The sequence below is a fragment of the Malaclemys terrapin genome, chromosome 1 (assembly GCF_027887155.1).
Source record: "Malaclemys terrapin pileata isolate rMalTer1 chromosome 1, rMalTer1.hap1, whole genome shotgun sequence".
Lineage (NCBI taxonomy): Eukaryota > Metazoa > Chordata > Testudines > Emydidae > Malaclemys > Malaclemys terrapin.
In genome coordinates this window covers 8,210,275-8,231,369 of record NC_071505.1, presented here as the reverse complement: position 1 = coordinate 8,231,369, position 21,095 = coordinate 8,210,275, and the positions used below count along the sequence as shown (strand labels likewise).

Below are 21,095 nucleotides of genomic sequence, written 5' to 3'. Positions count from 1 at the left end.
AGATTTCTAGTGCTGTTATGAGAGTAAGGATGAAGCTGATGACATTACTTCCCAATGAGACCTGTCGGTCAGAAGCCCATCATCCAGTTATGGAAAGACTACTGAATTGAGATGAGATTATTGATGCTAGAGTGACCACTCTGAATCTTAACTTCTGCATAAAGATATTGAGGTAGTGGTGGTCTAAGATGGGTCACAATCCTGTTTTCTTGGAGAAACATTTGGAATGGAATCCTTTTCCCCAGGGCTGAGGTGATACATGCTCTATCACCCCTTGTTGAAGTAGTATTCTTTTGTGAAAGTGGTCCCTGAAAAGAAAAGGGGAAAGGCGCTTGTGGAGGGGGAAGGGATAAGAACTCTATGGTGCATCCAAAATGAATGACACCAAGGACTCATCAGTTTGTTATAATTGTTTACCATGGAAGGAAAAAGTGGGCCAAGCCAGCCACCAAATCAAATCTTGGAGGAGGGAGAACATGGCCTCATCAAAAGTATTTCTTGCCTGGTGGGGAGGATGGATGGAGATCCATCTTAGACCACCACCACCTCAAGATCTTTATGCAGAAGTTAAGATTCAAAATGGTCACCCTAGCATCAATAACCTCGTCTTAATTCAGTAGTCTTTCCATAACTGGATGATTGTCTTTTGACCGACAGGTCTCGTTGGGAAGTAATGTAAGGTCTATTCTGCTTGTACCTTTGCACTCTGTCTCGTTCATGGTGTTTCATACCCTCTTTGATGGAAGAATGGCTGAGCTTGTGGTCTAGGTTTATATGGTTGCTTGCTGTATTTTCTCCTGCAGCTGTGTGTAAATAGCCAGAGATGGAGGGTTGCCCATGAGTCTTAACGAGTGTAAGGACTTGTCAGTCTTTTTGCTGAATAAGTTGTCCCCTTCAAGAGGTAGGTCCTCCACAGTTGCCTGTTCTTCTCTGGGGAACCCTGAGGAGAAAAGCCAGGATTCCCACTGCATCACAATAGCAGTTGCCATTGATGGTGATGCCGAAGGAGGAAGATGATATATCCAATAGAACTGCCAGGACTGCCGGATCCAGTTCTTTTTTTTCTTCCATGGGTTCCAGAAAGAGCTCAGGCTGGTCTCTGGGAGGAGAGGAATAATGACTCCCTACAGGACCACACTAACTCTGTATAATGTATATACAGTTTCCATGGTCCCCAATATGGCCAATGGGAAGGTTCCACTGTGGGCTGTGGTGGTCCCCAAAGTTCCGATGGAGGCAAGGACATTATACTGCTCTACAGTGCGGTGGAGGAACCCAGGAGGTTCTAGATCTTGCATCTGGCCTAATCTCCCTGGGAGGTGGCTATGATGGTCTTTCCTTAATGCTGGAAGTTTCTGACGATAACCTAGGGTCCAATTCTAACGGTGGTGCCCTTGGTACCATTGATATCTTGCTGGTAGATGATAGTGGCAAAGAGTCTTTCTCTTCATAGTTATCCTGCACCAATGGTATCAAAATCTCTCTGGTGAGGAACTGTTCTGAAAGGAAGGGAGAGTATGGATCAGACTGGACCATATCCTCTGTTGCAATATACCTCTCCCCAAGTAGGAGGGGTGAAGGCTTTTGTCTCCCCATACCAACAGAGCTGATATAGAAAGTCCATTAGAAGTTTTATCTTCTGAATGCAAGTGTGATAGTATCATTGGTGCTCACTTTTTGAGTGTTTTCTTTGCTGGTTCTGCTGGTAGCGGAAGTCTGGGCTTGCGGTGATTTTTTTTGCTTGATACTGCTGGTTAGGTGATAGCTGCTGGTACCGGCACCAATGTGAACTTAGTTTTCCGAGCCGGAGAGTCATGCCCTGGGTCTTTGGGTCCAGCACATTACGATTCAGTTGACTTAGAGTTAATCTTTTTAGAAAAGGATTTGGAGGGGGATTTATCTTTAGAATGCAGACAGTGCCTCTCTTGAGTAGAAGTGATGGTACTAAAGGGCGCGCTTCTTGATATCTCTGCCCCATGGACGGGGTCAGACCGAGGTCTCATCACTTGCTCCGCAAGGTGTTCTCTGAGTCTCAACTCTCATGCCTGATGGGTCCAGCATGTGAAGGAGCAGCAAATTCTGGACTTGCAGAAATGTGGCCCTCTCCCAACCAGTACAAGCACATCTGGTGATTGCTACTGACCGGGAAGCGTCTTGGGCAGAAGTCGCAGTCCTTGAATCCTGATATTTTGGGCACAGCTCGATGTCCATGTCAGGAAAAATGAAGGGGAGGGACACCAAAAGAAGAAAAAATGGACTCCCAGTCCCTAACTAACTATACTAAAAGGACTAAAGCAATCTAGTAAGAATTTTTTTTTAAACTGTTTGCAGTTAAGTCGAAGGAAGAGTTCTGAGGACACTGGAGTGTTCTGTCTCAGACCAAGTGGCAGAAAGAAGGAACTGGAGAGGCCGTAAGGCTGCATTGTCCCTTATACGCTCACTTTTGAGCACAAGGAAAGAAAGCATGCAGGTGCGGACCAATGGACACTACTAGCAGGCATCTTCCAGTCCCTGGTATATGGAGAGCATGTGTACCCTCAGTGGAATAGAAACAGGGATCAGCTAGTGAAGAACTAAAACAAAACAGCAGTAACAGTAGTATGGGGAACAAGATTGCAATGGCAGGGAGATGGGCTGGAGGAGCTAATAGTTCTTTTCCACATCTACTAATAGTTGCCCCCGTCCTCCAAAAAATATGATATTGTGCAGCTGGCTTTGTATATTAAGAAGAGTTCATTTCTTTTGAAGCACTAGATATAGATCTTTGCCAGAAATAGGATTTTGGACTTGATGGACCTAGACCTAATCTGCTATGGCAAAGCAAATGTAATACTCTGTGTGCGTGCATGCAGGCAGGCACTCATGCACGAACCCAGGAGGACTGAGTAACCTGGAATGTACTGACCACTGACTGGTAAAATTTTAAATTTAAGAGGATGTCTACAATTGAAACTCACTGTCAAATTCAAGATGGAAAGAATAAGACATTTTAAGAGAGATAACTCATGGGCAATATTTTTTTAAAATGATAACATTCATAACTGGTTACGCTGCCTTGGATTTATTACATGTTTTTGAGCAAGTTTTCTGGATCTAATCATAAGGGAATAAATATGGTGTGCCTGGCTTCGTAAAAAAAAAAAATGTTTCAGTTTACATCAGATTAGCAGTGCTGTCATGCTGCTCCCCTGCTCAAAGCAGCGCGGGCAGCACAGCACCCCAGCAATATTCAGTTCCAACAGAGAAGACATAACCAAAAGAAGAAGTGATGTGTGGGACAGGGAAACAACACAGTGCTGCGTGTTCTGTATCACACGGCATGTTAGGAACATAGGAACTGCCATACCAGATCAAACTCTAGTTCATCTAGTTCAACAGTCACAGCAACCAGTACCAGATGCTTCAGAGAAAACAAGAGGCAGATATGGAGTAATTTTCCCCCCATGTTAGGTCTCATTTTCATCTGTAAGAGTTAGAGATTGCCTTACGCCTGGAAGCACAAGATTTAATATCCCTTTCAAAATTTTGTAATAATGACAACTCTGGATAGAGAGGGAGAACAGAAGTTCGCTATCTGCTTTCTCTAGAGCATTCATTATTTCATGTACTTTTATCATGTCCCCTCTTATTTGTCTCCTTTCTAAGGTAAACAATCCCAGTTTTCTCAATCTCTCTTCAGTTGATGAATAGGAAAGGATGAAAGGCAGCAAATGTTAATTGACAGCATTAGTATGCTGTATACTAAGCAGGAACAAAGACAGCTAGAATAACTCACATGAACCAGCGACAAGAAGCAGCAGAACATAAGGTTCAGGGACTATTCTAATAACATACCTTGAAATGGAACACAATCACAACACTAGGTTTACTTTGGAGAGAAGGTGAGCTAGTGATCTGAACAAGAAATGGGACCCACCAACTCTTGAACTCTAGTCACAAGTCTGATGCAGACCCCCTCTGTGGTCTCAGGCAAGTCACTTAACCCCCATGCATTCGTTTCCTTTACCCAATAATTTATTTGTTTTCCCATCTATAAAATAGGGGAGAGTTGCACTTACTTACATCACAAGTGTGCGAAGGCACTATTATTTGTATTACAGAAGTGCCCAGAGACCCAAACTAGGATCAGGATTCCCTTGTGCTGGGTACTGTTTGTTAAGCATCTTTAACATAAGGAGTACAATATAAATTCTAAGCATTATTATCAGGGCTTCACATATTTCATAGAATCCTAGAGCTAGAAGGGACCTCAATGGTTATCTAGTCTAACCCCCTACCAAGATGCAGGATTTGTTGTGTCTAAACCATCCAAGACAGATGGCTATCCAGCCTCCTTTTGAAAACATCCTGTGAAGGAGCTTCCATGACCTCCCTAGGCTGTCTATTCCATTGTCCTATGGTTCTCACCATTAGGAAATTTTTTCCTGATAATTTTTTCCGTATTTAAATCTGCTATGCTGTAGTTTGAACCCACTGCCTCTTGTCCTGCCCTATGTGGCAAGAGAGAACAACTTTTCTCCATCTTTTTTTATGGCAGCCTTTAAAGTATTTGAAGACCACTATCATGTCCCCCTTCTCTTCTCATTTTCCAAACTAAACATACCCAGTTACTTCAGCCTTTGCTCATCTGGCTTGCATTCCATCCCTTTAATCCTCTCTCTCGCTCACCTCTGGATCCTTTCCAGATTTTCTACATCCTTTCTATACATTGGTGACCAAAACTGGACACAGTACTCCAGCTGAGGCCTAACCTCATGTGACTTGCATGCTAAAATTACATTTGCTTTTTTTGCAATAGCGTAGCATTGACAACTGTTGTTAAGGTTGTGATCCATCACAACTCCCAGATCCTTCTGAGCAGTGCTGCTGCCAAGCCAGTTAACCCCCATTCTGTATTTGTGCATTTGTTTTTTTCCTCCCTAAGTGTAGCACCTTATATTTGTCTTTGTTGAATTTCATTTTGTAGTCTATAGCCCAGATGATCCCTTTGAATTTTTACTCTATCTTCCAGAGCTTTGTATCATCTGCAAATCTGATCAGTGTGCTCTCTATTCTTATATCCAGGTCTTTGATAAAGATGTTAAATATATCACTGGACCCAAACCAGATGCCTGTGGAACCCCACTTAAGACCCCCTGCCAATCTGACATCATTCCATTAATAGCTACTCTTTATTTGCAGTTGTTTAACCAATTATGTATCCACTTAATGATAGTTCTGCTGAGCCTGCATTTCTCCAGCTTACTTATCAGAATGTCATGTGGGACTGTGTCAAAAGCCTTGCTAAAGTCCAGGTATATTATGTCCACTGCATTCCCCCCATCCACCAAACCAGCAACCCTGTCACAGAAGGAAATCAAACTGGTTTAGCATGATTTGTTCTTCGTAAAACCATCTGGCTGCTAGTGATCCTCCAGGTATTCGCAAACTGAATTTTTAAATATTTTGCTCTAGTAGCTTCCCTGGGATCAAGGTCAGGCTGACTGGTCTATAGTAGGGTTACCATATTCTGTGCCTCCAAATGGAGGACACTCCACGGCCCACGGCCCCGCCCCCAGCCCCGCCCATACCCCCACCCCAACCCCGCCCCCTCCCCAAAGTCTCCGCCCCCTCCCCTGCTTCCCGCGAACATTTGAGTCGCGGGAAGCCTGAAGCAGGTAAGGGGGGTGTGGGGGGAGGAGGCGCGGCCCAGGCTGGCCCCCGGCGGCTCCAGCCTGGGTCGGCTCGGGCCCTGGGGTGCCGGCCCCGGCCGACCACCCCCGGCCCGCCCAGCACTGCTGGCCCCCGGCGGCCCGGCGCACCCCCCGGCTCCCCGCCGGCCCGGCTGACCGGCTCCCCGGCTCCCCGCGGGCCCGGCTCCCCGGCTCCCCGGCTCCCCGCCGGCCCGGCTCCCCGCCAGCCCGGCTCCCCGGCTCCCAGCCCGGACCCCGGCCCGGCCCCGCGCCCCTGCGCCCCTGGTTCCCGGCCCTGCGCCCCTGGTTCCCGGCCCCGCACCGCCGGCCGAGCACCACCCAGCCCTCCCGATTTTCCCGGACATGCCCGGCTTTTGGGGATTTCCCCCCGGACGGGGATTTGAGCCCCCAAAAGCCGGACATGTCCAGGAAAATCCGGACGTATGGTAACCCTATCTATAGTTTCCCGGCCCCTCCTTTCACCCCTTTTTAAAAATGGGCATTACGTTAGCCTTCCTCCAGTCTTCCAGCACCTCTCCTGTCATCCATGGGTTTGCAAATATTATCGCCAGTGATTCTATGGCTCCATTATTCACCTCTTCCCAACTGCTTGTTGAAGAATTTTGTTGCATTTAACCAATGAACAAGTGAACTGAGTGTTCACGGACAATGCTGTCTTCCTGAGTCTGCAAACAGAATGGAATAACAGCTCAGATGTGAATTTCCCTGTTCATTTCAATGGGTTGTTAAAACTGAAATTTAAAGATGACAATCCCAAACTACCTCCCACACCTCCACAGGTGCCAAAAGCCCCAACAATTCCCAAGCCAGTTGCTAATCCCTCCAGCTTCACACCCCCCACCTACAAGGCAGTTGTGTTGTCAATACAAACATCTGCAACATACTTAAAAATGAAAATGTGGGGACAACATAAACTAATTTGAATTTAGTTTCAAAATTAATAACACCAAGACTACAGTTCTGGTTGTATTATACATTTTCCTAATTAAAAATTTAAATGAAGCTGCCACAGAATAGGGTTACCATATTTTGTGCCTCCAAATGGAGGACACTCCACGGGGCCCCGCCCCCGCCCCCAGCCCCGCCCACACCCCCCGCCCCAACTCCGCCCCCTCCCCAAAGTCTCCGCCCCCTCCCCTGCTTCCCGGGAACATTTGATTCGCGGGAAGCCTGAAGCAGGTAAGGGGGAGTGTGGGGGGAGGAGGTGCGGCCCAGGCTGACCCCCCGGCGGCTCCAGCCTGGGTCGGCTCGGGCCCTGGGGTGCCGGCCCCGGCCGACCACCCCCGGCCCGCCCAGCACTGCCGGCCCCCGGCGGCCCGGCGCACCCCCCGGCTTCCCGGCCCCCCGGCCCCGCGGGCCCGGCCCGGCCCCGCGGGCCCGGCTCCTGGACCCCGGCCCGGCCCCGCGCCCCCGGCCCGGCACCGCGCCCCCGGCCCCGCGCCCCCGGCCTGGGCCCCGCACCGGCCCGGGCCCCGCACCGCCGACCCCAGCCAAAGAGGCCCCGGCCGAGCACCACCAAGCCCTCCCTCCCTCCCGATTTTCCCGGACATGCCCGGCTTTTGGGGATTTCCCCCCGGACGGGGATTTGAGCCCCCAAAAGCCGGACATGTCCGGGAAAATCCGGACGTATGGTAATCCTACCACAGAATTTTCAGTCTGCTGCCCCTGCGTATCACAGAATACAGGGATCTTGCTGAAGAATCTAGGGCTAGATAGCCAAAGAGTATACAGCACTTTGATTATTAACTAAGGTCCATCAGTGGGTTCCTATGGCACGTTGAATTCCAGAGTCCATTGTGTTTTCATATGGACATACAGAAAGGAGCACTGCACTTAAAAAAGAAACGATGCTCAGAAAAGTAGCTGCTAAAAATGACACTGTTCCTCTCCCCCTGGATAACTTCGAATCACATCAGCTTCCTACAGTGAAAAAACAATTCCTCACTGCAATTAATCCTACAGAACTCACACAGCTAAGGGAGATTCTATTTTGAGCTAGATTCTATTTTGCTTCATGCATCATCAACGTAACTACCAGATGCTAAATTCTACCTAGAGAATCTTTATGACTGGTGATGATGGAACAGGCAAAAAGAACTCAGCTTGATTTGCAGGTCACATGTGGAACTTGTACTGCTGGTAATTAAAAAAAAAACCCAAACCCCAAACAAAATTCCCGCAACCAAAACAAGAAAAACTAAACAACTTTTGACTTATGAACTAGTCCAATTTGAACTAGAAGCCCGTGAGAGAACCTAAATACTGCAAAAAGAACAGGAGTATTTGTGGCACCTTAGAGACTAACAAATTTATTAGAGCATAAGCTTTCGTGGGCTACAACCCACTTCTTCGGTATACTGCATGGATCCTCACAATACTATTTTTTACAAAATCCATTTTCTGACTATAACAGCACTTTGCAATAAAGCGCGTATTTGGTGTTCGCAGTTTCCAAACTGTTTAATACACACTTTTGTTTGACAACGGTGATTGCACTTAGCTGGATTCTATACAGAGTGACTGCAGTCTATTTTCTTCACTCATTTTGCAGCTCAAGTATTAGATCAACACTACTGCAGAAAAAGAAAAGAACTGGTTAATTACGACTAGCAGCAAATGAGCTATAATGGAGGTGTTATGAATGTAAATCAGTGACGCCTGATGCAGCAACAGCAGCATCTGTGCATGCAGCTTGCAAAGTAATGAGATTGTGATGATGTACTGGCATCCTGCTTTGATCACTTCATCTTGTTCAAGAGCTCTGCTGGGAAAACAAAGGTTAGTGGACTGACCTCCCTTCCTGCAGCTTGCACATGCACAAATAATATTAGCAATTGATCAAGGACTGATTTCTTTCCAACCCCTTTTCAGAACGGATGGTTTCATAGTTGGAGGCCATAGGTAAACAGATAGCACAAACTCCTACAATATGAAGTGTCATGTTCTAACATGTTGAGGTAATTGGCAATTCATTCTTCACCCTGTAACCAGAAACAGGTGTATGCTACTTTAAAAAAACATACCATCAACTGTGCAAAATGTGTTCCCTCTCATGCAAACAGGTTTGCTGGTACGTGCTCAAATGCGGGGGCAGTCAGATTTGTAGGCTTTCAATCTACAGATGGCTCAGATGCAATAAAAAAAGTATTTGTAAATCTTAGCAACACAAGATTAAAGAAACAGAACAAATGCATCAAAAAAGACTGCATTTTTTAGCCTCCCTTCCTTTTAATACTGTAATTGGGAAAGAGTTGACTTGTGTTTATGTTAATTCCCAACAAAACATGTTTAACACATTTAAACAAGAGGCTTTAGTCCTTGAAAAGGATTGTGAAGCCAGATGTATCACTGCAGAGTTTATTTGCCAGCTACACTAAGAACCAGCTTTTTGCATTGGTCGTGGGTCGCTCATGAAACTGCAGCCAGCAGCAAGAACTGCCCTTAATGAGCACATCTATCAATTTTCAAGGGACTTGGTTGATTACCATTACACAAAAATAAGTAACATGCCAATTTAACTGCTGGCTACTGAAGCGTGAAGGAAGAGTTTCACTCACTTGATTTCATAAGGAAGTCTATAAAATTACTTAACGTGTCCATGTGAGGAGATATGGAAGGCTGGCGGCATTTTAACACAAGTGTGTGTCCATCCATGTTAAAGTGTGATGATGGGAAAAGATACAAGCTACACTAGTACATTATCTAAACAGATGTCTTCTTCCTACGCTCATTTTGAAGGCAACAGAGATTCCTGTGGCACCTTTAAGACTAATCTGTTAGTCTTAAGGGTGCCACAGGACTCTCTGTTGCTTTTTACAGATCCAGACTAACTCTCATTTTAAAGGGTTATTCCATCAAATTACCTTCCAGAAAAATCTTTATTTTGCTATTTTAATGAAATCATAAGTTAATGTCAACAGAAAGAAGTTTCTAACTACTGACTTGTTCAAGTTTTAAAGAAAAGCTTTTTTTAAATCTCACATGCGAATGCCAAGCGAAGTGAAAAATTGGTGGTTACTTGAGGAGAGCATCTTTAATTTACCTAAGGTTTATACAAGGGGAAGGAGAAAAAGACATACAAGACATGGCTTAGTTCTCTTAATGAATAAGTTTATTTGTAGTACTGGTTTAAAAAATGAATAAATAGGTGAGTAGACCTACCATAAACCACTGAAACCTTATTTGCTGGCCTACAGACATAGTTCTCAACACTCAAATTATATTTGTTGAGCATCTCAACAAAATACTTTACATTTATATGCAAACTAACACGATTCTGTGTTTAAATTACAGCACATGAAGAAAAAACATAGCTACTACTCTAAAATACTCCACTTCCACTTCATTTAGAATGAATCTACTCCTACCTAAAATGTGCATAATTAATATTTCATACAGCTTTGCTGGGTATTCTACATTCCTAATGGATTGTATTGATCAAAGCAAGAAAGTTAAATGTCCATACTGCTGTAGAGAAAATTAAAATGATCATATATGAAGTGATCATTGTTTTCACAGGTTTAATATGTTGAGTGGAGCTTCTGCAAAGCAGAGGCAACAAATAATGTTTAGGACTCAGACATGTTGAAACTCTGTTCAAATTGTGTCCCTATAGATGATATACACAGACTACATAATACCACTTGAACTCAGGTCTATTATACTGACCAATATTGTCTCATTGTTTCCTTGTATACCCCCATCTGTCAGCATCCATCTGCTGTCTCTTGGCTTTTACTTAGATTGCAAGCTCTTTGCAGCAGAGACTGTCTTTTTGTTCTGTGTTTGTACAGTGCCTAGCAAAATGGGATCCAGTCCATTACTAGGGCTCTTAAGAACTTCAGTAATGCAAACAACAACAATATTGTGCATTCCCTCTAGCACAGGGGTTCCCAAACTTGGTTCGCGGCTTGTTCAGGGTAAGCCCCTGGTGGGCTGCGAGACACTTTGTTTACCTGAGCGGCCGCAGGTACGGCTGCTCGCAGCTCCCAGTGGCCGCGGTTCGCCGTTCCCAGGGAGCTGCGGAAAGCAGTGGCCTGGCCTGTGCTGTTTCCCACAGGTCCCATTGGCCGGGAACAGCGAACTGCGGCCACTGGGAGCTGCGAGTGGCAGTACCTGAGGACGCTCAGGTAAACAAAGTGTCTCACGGCCCACCAGGGGCTTACCCTGAACAAGCCGCGAACCAAGTTTGGGAACCCCTGCTCTAGCATAACTTGTTATCCAAACAACAAGAGTCCCTCATTCATGATGTGTAGGTTGTGCTATAAATCGTGCCATGTGCCCTCAAGGTCCCCACTAGGGTTGAACATGATTTCAGTATGGAATTATTTTCAGAACATTGAAATCCAGAATTTAATTGCAACTTTTACTCTGAGGGAATTCTGCACCAAAGTATTAAAAATTCTGCACCAAAACATTAAAATTTATGCATATTTTATTTGTCAAAGTAACATAATATAATCAGACCATTTTCAAATATTTTGGTAATTTATTTCAAAATACCTGTCAGCAAGTATGTCTGTAACAATACAGACAAAAAAAAAAAAAAGATTCAGGAACTGTTTTTTGACAAACAGATTCCTTAGAAGGCATATTAGCACATCTATATGGCTCTACACTGAGGGACAGAGTCTTGCATGTACACACGCCCAGCCCTGTCCCCACAGTCCAAGTGTGGGGCAGGCAGGCTCAACCAAGCAGGATCCAAGTATGGAGGGGCTTACTGTAGGGGGATCCAGGTGTGGGGTAAGAGAGTTCTGTGTGGGGCAATCTGGGTGTCAGTGGCTTGGTAGGGGGGTTGGGTGCCGGGGTCTGGATGCATAGGGGCACATTGGGGAGTTCTGTGGGGTGGTGTAGGTGAAGGTGGTAGAGACTCAGCAGGGGTGGTCTGGGTTGCGGGGGGGATGGGGCTCGGCAGGGGAGTCTAGGTGCAGGGGGCTCAGCAGCAGGGGTTCGGGTGCTGCGGAAGTGGGGCTTGGTGGGGTGGGGGTCTGGGTGCAGCTTGTTGGGACTCAGTGGGGTGGGGGTCTGGGTGCAGGAGGCTCAGGAGGGTTGGTCTGGGTGCGGAGATAGGGGTCCAAATGCAGGGGGTAGGGCTCAGTGGGGGGAGGGGAAGGGAGAGAAGAGAAGAGTCTGGGTGTCTGTGGAGTCTGGATGCCTGGGGATTGGGCAGATGGGGGAGGGCAGCTCCTCATACACTGACCTCTCTCCCCATGGCTGGGGAGCGATAGAGGTAGGAAGCGGGGGGTGAGGGTGTGGACCTTCCTGCAGCTGAGGGAGGTTCCTGGGGATGGTTCTGACCCAGCCCTGGGAGCAGCCTATGCAGGGGAAGAGGAAGTCCTGTCCCCACCCAGCCCAGCTGGGACTAGCAGCAGGAGCCCAGCTCAGGGTAGGAGCCACCGGCTGTTGTGTCCCCAGCCCTGCCTCCCGATGCAGTGATTTACATCTCCCCCGGCTGCTCCCAATGCCCGAACCAGACATGCACTCCTCTTCCCCCCCTCCCCACTGCTTGGGAGGGGTGCATGAATCCGTTTTTCTGCAGAGAAAGAATAAAATCTGTGGGGGACATTAATTCTGCGCTTGTGCAGTGACGCAGAATTCCTTCAGGAGTAAACTTTGCCACTGACTTATTGAGTAACCTGGGGTGAGTCCAAGCTCTGTGCCTCAGTATTGTAAATAAATGTCATGTAAAAGTAATGTAAAATGTGAACGCTACAATTTACCCTTGGACGTATTGTGAGGATTAGTTAATATCTGCATGGCACTTACACACATGGGGGGTTTAAGAAGAGTATTGTCTAATATTTTACCAGGGGAAAGTAAAAAATAAAATGACTGAGTGCTGATACAGCACTAACAAGATCTGTGCTACCTTTATAAAAGGAAGGAGCTAGTTATCTCAAATTTGTTTTTAGATTCCAATGACCTCTGCCAAGCAGGGCTTCCAAAGAAGTCAGTGGGAGTTCAGCTGAGGGAAGGACTGCAGAATCTGGCCCACTGTTTCCAAATATTTTTCAAAGACACTATGTGGTATTTTTGCAGGGACTCAGTAAATACTACACATTATTTTAAAAGTGAATTAATGCTCATGAAAGGTGAAAGCATGGAAGATTGAAGCTACTTATCCATAAAATGTGTATAAACACAGGCAACAGCACAAGCTATCTAGGTACTTAGATGAGCTCCCCATCCAATATGGAGTCTACAAGTTCATCAAAAAGACTATTGAATTCATCTTCATAAAACCCTTGCAAAAGCCATTTTACAGATGGGGACGCTGAGGCACAGGATAATTAAGTGACTCACCCAAGATCCCACCGGTGATAGAGCAGGGAACTAAACCCAGATCTCCTCAGACCCTGTCCAGTGCTTCAACCACAAGACCATCCTTTCTCTCTGCACTGCACTTTTAAAGTACAGAAAGTTAACACCATTGCTTTAGGATCAGGCAATAATATTTCAAGGTCTGTTTTCTTCCTTGTTCATTTAGACAAAGGACAAGTTGAACATAACCTCTTCCTAAACTTTTACTGTAGTACTTTCTTTAGGTCAACAAGTTAAGACAAGATGATTCAATAAATTGAGCATATCTCCTTCCTGATGTATGTACAATTGACCATAAATGATCAAAACCAATCCGTGCTCCTAAATTCACCTTCCAGACAGGGACCTGAAAGTGCTCTACTAATATTAATAAATTAAACTTCACAGCACATTAGTTGCCAATTGGAGGAATACCTCATTATTATCCTCTGCCACATCCTCTGGTTCTCCCATCCAATTCTGGATCCAAATGAAAACCACAGTTCTAATCTTCAAGGCCCTGAAGAGGCTGATGCCTGGCTATCATATATATCATGTCTCCATCAGAGCTGTGGAAGTTATCTAGGGTTAGGTGAAACTACCAGATCTGACATGGAAAGCATATTTAGAGGAAGGTCCTAAACTAACAACTACAGTGAACTCACTGCGAAAAGAGATCAGAATAAGCTGAGAGGTCTTACTATGTTCAATCACAAGAGCCACCTCTTCACAGAGGTAATCCCCACAATGGTAGGGCTCAACAACATACAGGCAGCCTCATAGTGAGAGGAGAAAAACAAACAAAATCCACCAGTAATATCCATCAGTAGGCCAAACTGAGTGGTACATAGAGGCCTCTATGGCCACGTCTACACTACACACCACTGGGGGCAGCATACAGTGTATTATAGCTAATGCTGCAGTGAAAGCAACGTGCCCTTTTCCCCTGCCGGAGTCTTTCCCTGAAGCAGGGGAAGGGTTTAGTAGCAGGGAGTTGGTGGAGCCTTTCCCTGCTGCCCCCAGCTGCCAGAGTCTTTCCCTGCTGCAGGGCAGGGCTCCAGCAATGGAGAGCTGCCCGAGCCTTTCCCCATTGCGGAAGTCGTTCCCTGAAATGAGAGGCTCCGCAGTGGGGAGCTGCCCAAACCTTTCTTGCCACCTCCCCCCTGCAAGCACTGTTCCCTGCTTGGGGAGTCTTTTCATGAGACAGGAAGAGGCTCCAGAAGCAGGGAAGCAGAGGAACACTGTTAAAAATAGCAGCGTAGACAGGGAGGCACTGCTTGGGCAAGTAGAGAGTGTGCACATGTTGGGAATGGACTCTCAGACATACCTACCCCCTTCAGGTGTGTCTTTACTCTACTTGTCTGACACACTGCTAGTTATATCTCTGCTAGTGGACTATGAGGTTATGCTCTCTATATGCCACTGAAAAAATTGTGCCGTGTACACATACCTATGCTAAAAGCTATCTGTGTACCTTAATTTTATACGGGTGTCTAGATGTAGGAGTGTCTGGCACTATATAAACAGAGACAGAAAAACACTGTTACAAAGCAGGAGGCCCAGAATTTGGCTCCCTCAAAGGCATTGGGAGTTTTGGAGCACTGAAATGACATGCTTTGTTCCTGGAAAGAGGCTTAGTCTTGTTTTGCTCTGCAGCAACACCACCTGGACAGCCCACAACAGCGTGACCTAATCCCCAGAGGGCACCTGGATTTCATCACTGTGTCGCAGCTTGCGTTTCCTGGCAAAGTCCCCCTGGCTATGGAAAAGTTCTCTCCAAAACAGCAGCAGTACGAGCAAGGTAGGTTTGTGGTGTGGGCAGAAATGGAACTGGTGAGGGGCAATGATAGAGTTTGTAAAAATGCACTAATGCACAGCTGTTAAAGCTGACATCTACCAAATGAAGTAAGAAAACCAGAGGTGAAGGTAATAACATTTATTTTAGGTAGAATTTGGCCTCTACAATTATTTTATCCCTAACTGAATAATCAAGATGTTACTTGGCTCTGGAGACCATGGGGGAATAAAATGTCACCACTACAGCTGCCAAATTTCCTGCTACCAGCCCTTCAAATTAAAGGAAAAACCCATACAGATGCAAAATTTAATTAGCCAGTAAAAGCCCAAATCCTCACCCAAAGCCTTGCTCATCCTGTAATATTGCATTCTTTTCTTCTTGTGTATACTTCTAATTATGAGGGAGACATCTTCATAATATAATAATTCTGGTTATAATGTAACTGCTGGTAACATAACTCCTACATTAGAAAAGGCAGCATGCTCTAGTAATGTTGTTTTAATGTAATTTGTGTACTGCAGGAACTGACTGAACCTGATCATTTAGAATTTGATCAATGTGAATTAGTGTCTTAGAGAGATAAACCATTTGATGATTTAGAATTTGATCAATGTGAATCAGGGCCTTAAAGAGATAAAACATTTATCATGCACATTTGGAATATCACACTAATTCATGCAGCACTGAAGTAGATAATAAGCAGGCATCAATAAATAGTGCAAAGTACAGAGGATCTGTTAGTTCTCTGATACAAGTCTATATAGGATATTTAGTCTTCTCCCTTTAATGGGTGAATTGTCCATAAAGCCCACTGAAGCCACAAATGACATAATTTCAAGGACTAAAGGGAGGAAGGGCAGGAAAATGCAAGAAAGATAGGTACACAGTTATTTCAAACTCTTGCAATACATTTTAGTTTAAAAGTTGAAACCGAATTCTAAGCTATCTGAATGAAGCTTTCTAAAATTCGAGACATGTTTAAAATGATTAGCAGAGCAGCTTCGTAACAATACCACAATTAGTGCTATTAATCTCACACTTTCAACTTGAAATCGTACTGACATGCAGCACATTGGTTTACACATTTAACAGAATTATAAATTTAGCAGTTCAACCTTATTTAATTCTTCTTTTAGAGCCAATTAAACAAGCTCTTTAAACATTATTGCTTGAAACCCTGTCCTCCATCCTCACATTCAATTACACTGACACAAGAAGCGGCTGGTGATACCACAAGAGCATCATCTCTAGGTTTCACTAAATCATTCATAATTTATGTATCAAACCCCACACCAAAGACAGTGTTAAAATAGCTTCCATTTAGTTTAACCCCACAAGAGCATGGAAATTCACAGTTTTAAAAAGAGACTTTTACATGAAGGAAAATGTGAAATATGGGGTAATAAAATCCATTTGCATCCCAAGTGCCCCTCACTATTTTTGCTAATTATGAAACATATCTGAATTTATAAATGTAATTCCAAATACCTTTTCTGTCTCTATACAGCAATAAACCATATCTGGAACCACTAATCAGGCTACCGCAACTAACGGCATCTTAGCTTATATACACACTACAGCTTAGGTTGGTATAAGTCAGTGGTTCTCAAACTGTGGGTTGGGACCCCAAAGTCATTTTAATGGGGTCACCAGGGCTGGCTTAGACTTGCTGGGGCTTCAGCCCTGGGCATCGGGGCTCAGGGTACAGGCCCCCTGCCTGGGACTGAAGCCCTTGGGCTTCAGCTTTGGTCCACCTCACCTGCGGTAGTGGGGCTCGGCCTTGGCCCCCCCCAACCCAGGGGGTGGGGCTCGGGTGGGGTCAGGCTTCAGTCCTCTCTCCTAAGCTCTCCTCTGTTGGCTTAGAGTGTCTGCATTAGCAGTGTAGCTGCACCCATGTAAGCTCTGCAGTGTCGCCATAGCCTTAGATAAAACGGGATTGGGATACAAACCTCCCCTTTTCTTAACTTTGCAAAAACAAAAACACCCTTGTATTTGGCCCTCTGTATTTATTATTAGCATGGATTTCAAGGAGACTACTCTCATGCTTAAAATTAAGGATATAATTCTGTCAAGAGATAGAGTCATCCTGCCCCCCTCACCCCAAACCTTGCGTCCTCCACATCCCCGGTAAAATGCCCTAACCATCAGGCTATTGACTATTCTGGGATGAATCAGTCTTTCAAGTTTTTTTGCTAACATTTTCAAGAGATCTTGGTGTCATCCCAATGGGTAACAGGAAATGTTTGAATGTTCTAGGACAAGAAAGCCATTTCTCACCCAGATCTATTTTTAGGGTCTATTGCCAAAGTGTATTGGAGTACAACTACCACATATTGCTGACAAGACGGACTAGTTTGCCAAGATGCACGTGGGGACCTGGTCATCTCTGGATGACTGTAAACAGGCAACAACTGGCTTCAAAGTGTTTCAGAGAGACAAGGAAGGTGAGATAATATCTTGTACTGGTCAAAATTACTTCACCCATCTTGTCTGCCTCATATCCTGGGACCAACACAGCTACAACAACACTGCAAACAACAATGGAAGATATAGTCTGAGGGTATGTCTCCACTGCAATTAGACACCCACGGGTGGCCCATGCCAGCTGACTAGGGCTCACGGGGCTCAGGCTAAGGGGCTGTTTAATTGTGGTGTAGTCTTTCAGTCTTGGCTTCAGCCCAAGCTCTGGGACCCTCCCACCTCACAAGGTCCTAGAGCCTGTGCTCCAGCCCAGGCCTAAATGTCTATACCATAATTAAACAGCCCCTTAGCCTGAGTCCGCTGGCACAGGTCAGCTGCAGGTTTTTAACTGCATTGTTGACATACACTAAAGGTCTATTTGAAGGCAGACTAATCCACAAATCATAGAATCATAGGACTGGAAGGGACCTCGAGAGGTCATCTAGTCCAGTCCCCTGCATTCATGGCAGGACTAAGTATTACCTACGCCATTCCTGACAGCTGTTTGTCTAACCTGCTCTTAAAAATCTCCAATGATGGAGATTCCACAACCTCCCTAGGTCTTTTATTCCAGTGCTTAACCACCCTGACAGTTAGGAAGTTTTTCCTAATGTCCAACCTAAACCTCCCTTGCTGCAATTTGAGCCCATTGCTTCTTGTCCTATCCTCAGAGGTTAAGAACAATAATTCTCCCTCCTCCTTGTAACAACCTTTTATGTACTTGAAAACTGTTATGTCCCCTCTCAGTTTTTTCTTCTCCAAACTAAACAAACCCAATTTTTTCAATCCTAGACATAACATCAGTTAATCTGTTATGCGTCCTTACATGCACATGCAGGCCAAAATTCCCTGAAATTATTTTCCTCCAATGGTCATTCATGTCTCCATTGACAATCAGGAGAAGGGAGTCTCAACAAGTCGGAGGATTTCACAATCCCATTCCCCATATTCCCTTTGCGCAACTATTTTTCTGGTTAAAGGAGGACTGAATGGAATGCTTTTCACAGCTGGTTTTTAAACTTCCCAGATGATTTTACATTGTGTGATGTTAGGTACTAGCTAGAACCCTGCTGTGTAGGCCAGGCCTGCCAACACCTGGAAGAGCCAGGCAGTACTTGACTGATTTTGGAAACTATTGTGTGCTGGAACACTGCAGGCCTCCCAACTCTGCAAATGAAGTCACTGGACATAAGTCACAATAGCTACTACAACCTACTAACGATTTCCTTATTTCATATCTAGTAACATGGATCAGCATTCATGTTGCGCTCCTTGTCAGTATGTGGCCTGGGCGAGGAAAGCTAATGATCCTGCCAGCGAACCAAATTCGGTCATGAATCCCGGTCATGTGCCACCCGAGGTACATTGCGCATACGCTAAGAAAAATATATTTTTTTTAATTAAAGAAAGGAAGGAGGGTGATAATTAGATGTTTCAAATTCAACAAAGCTGATAAAAATTAATTAGCCCCCAGTAATTAGATGGAAAAGGAGGGAGGGAACAACTGAATGAACAATAGTAACCAAACCATTTTCTCACCCCTACTTGCAAGTCCCTCCAGATCAAGACTGAAGCACAGTGTCATTCTGTGGTTCAATCAATATTTGTTTGAGGGTCGGAAATGTTTACTCCATAAGGCTGCAAGCCTGGTATCTTTAACCAGAACTGAATTAACATAACATTAAATTTAAAAGAGATTCCCAAATAATATGTAAGTGAATACACAATGAAATGGCAAACAGATCCAACCATTGAAACGTGTAGTAGTTATTTTATATTAAGGGTTTTTAAAGACTTTTATCATTTTATTAAGTCTACTATAAAACAGACTGACGTCAGGGGGCAGGGTATCAGAGCTCTAGATAGGCTTCCACACTCCCACCCAAAATATGGCCACAATTCCATAATTTTTGTCTACAGCATCTATTGGTAGATGGTGAGAGTAAAGGGTTGTAAAAGGTTATTTTCATACTCATACAAAAATGATGAATGGCACTTTCTGCTTAATGGAAGAATTGGCAGAAACTGAAAGTCCAAAGCTAAGGGTCAGAGTCTCTTTGGTCCATCAATTACTGCATCTTCATTTAACCATCCTCAGGTCTAATAATAATTCAACCTGACCTTCGCTATTAAAGGCAAAGTTAAATCACTGATTTAAATACCTTTTATGCTAAAACAAGAATGGGATGAATACTACTGAAATGCAAGGTTGGCACCCAAGTTCTGGTACTTCATTAACAAAGATGCATGTTTAAGGTGTACAGTTTTTCAAAGCATTTCTTATATAGAATCAGGTGTAAATAAATTAATGTATTACTAACTATGATGTCAATTTCTACACAATCATGGTCCATAATACAATATGGGCTGGCTACCAGCTTTCATCAAAATTCTTTCATTTCAATAACCAGTGCTGAAAAAATATATTTCATTTGCCACTTTCCAAGCACAGACTGCTAGGTCAAGTGGAGAAATTTTTTCCTAATTTAATATGAACACAACTTCATCAGATTTACATACTCAAAAGTAACGGGGGAGAGAAAGGGGAGGAGGTCTTACTTGAACCTAGCTTCCACCTCTTTGACAGCTTGTTGGTATTGCTCCGTGGTTACTTTGTAGAACTGTGCACTCTGAAAAGAGAGGAGAAATGTGAAAACTTCATGACCTAACAAATATTTATACAGTGGTGAAAACATTCCTGGCTCTCTACAGAATGTGTAAAGAACTCAGGTTCCCACACCGAACATCTTACGTTATAATTCTAAAAAATAAAAGGTGGGATAACCATTAAAGTACAAGACAAAGCAGAAGCATTATCGGTGAGCAGTTAACTGCAGAGCTAGAATGGAAAGTTTTCTTACCCAGAGAAAATATTCTATATAGAAAAATGGTTCCATCCCGACTTGGGAGTCAAGTCAAAATTTCAAAAATGTTCACAAACCAAAAATCCAAAAAAATTTGGTTCGGGTCAAAATGTTTCATTTCAGTTTTGACTTTACTGTAGCTTAAATTTCTAAACAAAAGCCTGTTTCAAGTCATAAAACTGGAATTTTTCATTTAGAAAATGTTGAAACAAAACGTATTGACTATTTAGAAACTTCCTCAAATTTTTCGTGTTAAAAAATTAGTAGAATCTGACTCTTTCCCCAAAAAAGTTTGTTTCAACAAATTTGCATTTTCTGATGAAAAAGCTTTTAGTCAAAAAAATTCTGAACCAGCGCTAATTCTTTGTATAGTAGGAAAGCTGCATGAAAAATCGGTTTTAAGGAAGAATTGGAAGGAGGAGGAGAACTGGAACACAAATCAGGAGGCTGTTGCCATCATTGAGGGATTCATAATTTTTACATGATTGGATAATCCATAAATGGAATCCTCATTGTTGTGTATGTATTTACACTTCTGTACACTCAGACTTCGTGTGGAGGTGATATTCATGTCATAAATTGCAGTTATGTTATAAATTAACCACTCATCCTCTGACTGTCCAATTGGCTCTTTGCTGACTAGTTCATCTCTTTCTGACTTATTCTAATATTCCAAACTTTGAGTAACTTCCCACAACTGCTATTTTATCTTTTTAAAAATCAAGCTACCTTTGTTAGATAGTTTGTCCCTTTCACCAACAGAAGTTGGTTCAATAAAAGATATTACCTCACCCACCTTCTCTCTCCAATATCCTGGGACCCACAAAGCTACAACATTGCAAACAACATATGGTAAGAGACCATTCAAGGTGAAGTGGCCCACTAACACCTCTGCAGTCATAGGACAAAAAATGGGGCTTAGCGGGTAACAGATTGTTGTGAAAAGCCATAAATCCAGTGTCTTTATTAAGACCATGA

General features: G+C 44.1%; 1 protein-coding gene across 2 annotated transcripts in view; it reads right to left on the bottom strand.

The window, feature by feature from the left end:
* Positions 1–21,095, bottom strand: part of CHCHD3 (coiled-coil-helix-coiled-coil-helix domain containing 3) — a 267,701-nt gene that overhangs the window by 33,686 nt on the left and 212,920 nt on the right. For both annotated transcript variants that reach the window (XM_054015802.1, XM_054015812.1), the window contains exon 6: positions 19,813–19,883. In XM_054015802.1, coding sequence (XP_053871777.1) covers positions 19,813–19,883 — 71 coding nt within the window. The remainder of the gene's footprint in view (positions 1–19,812; positions 19,884–21,095) is intronic.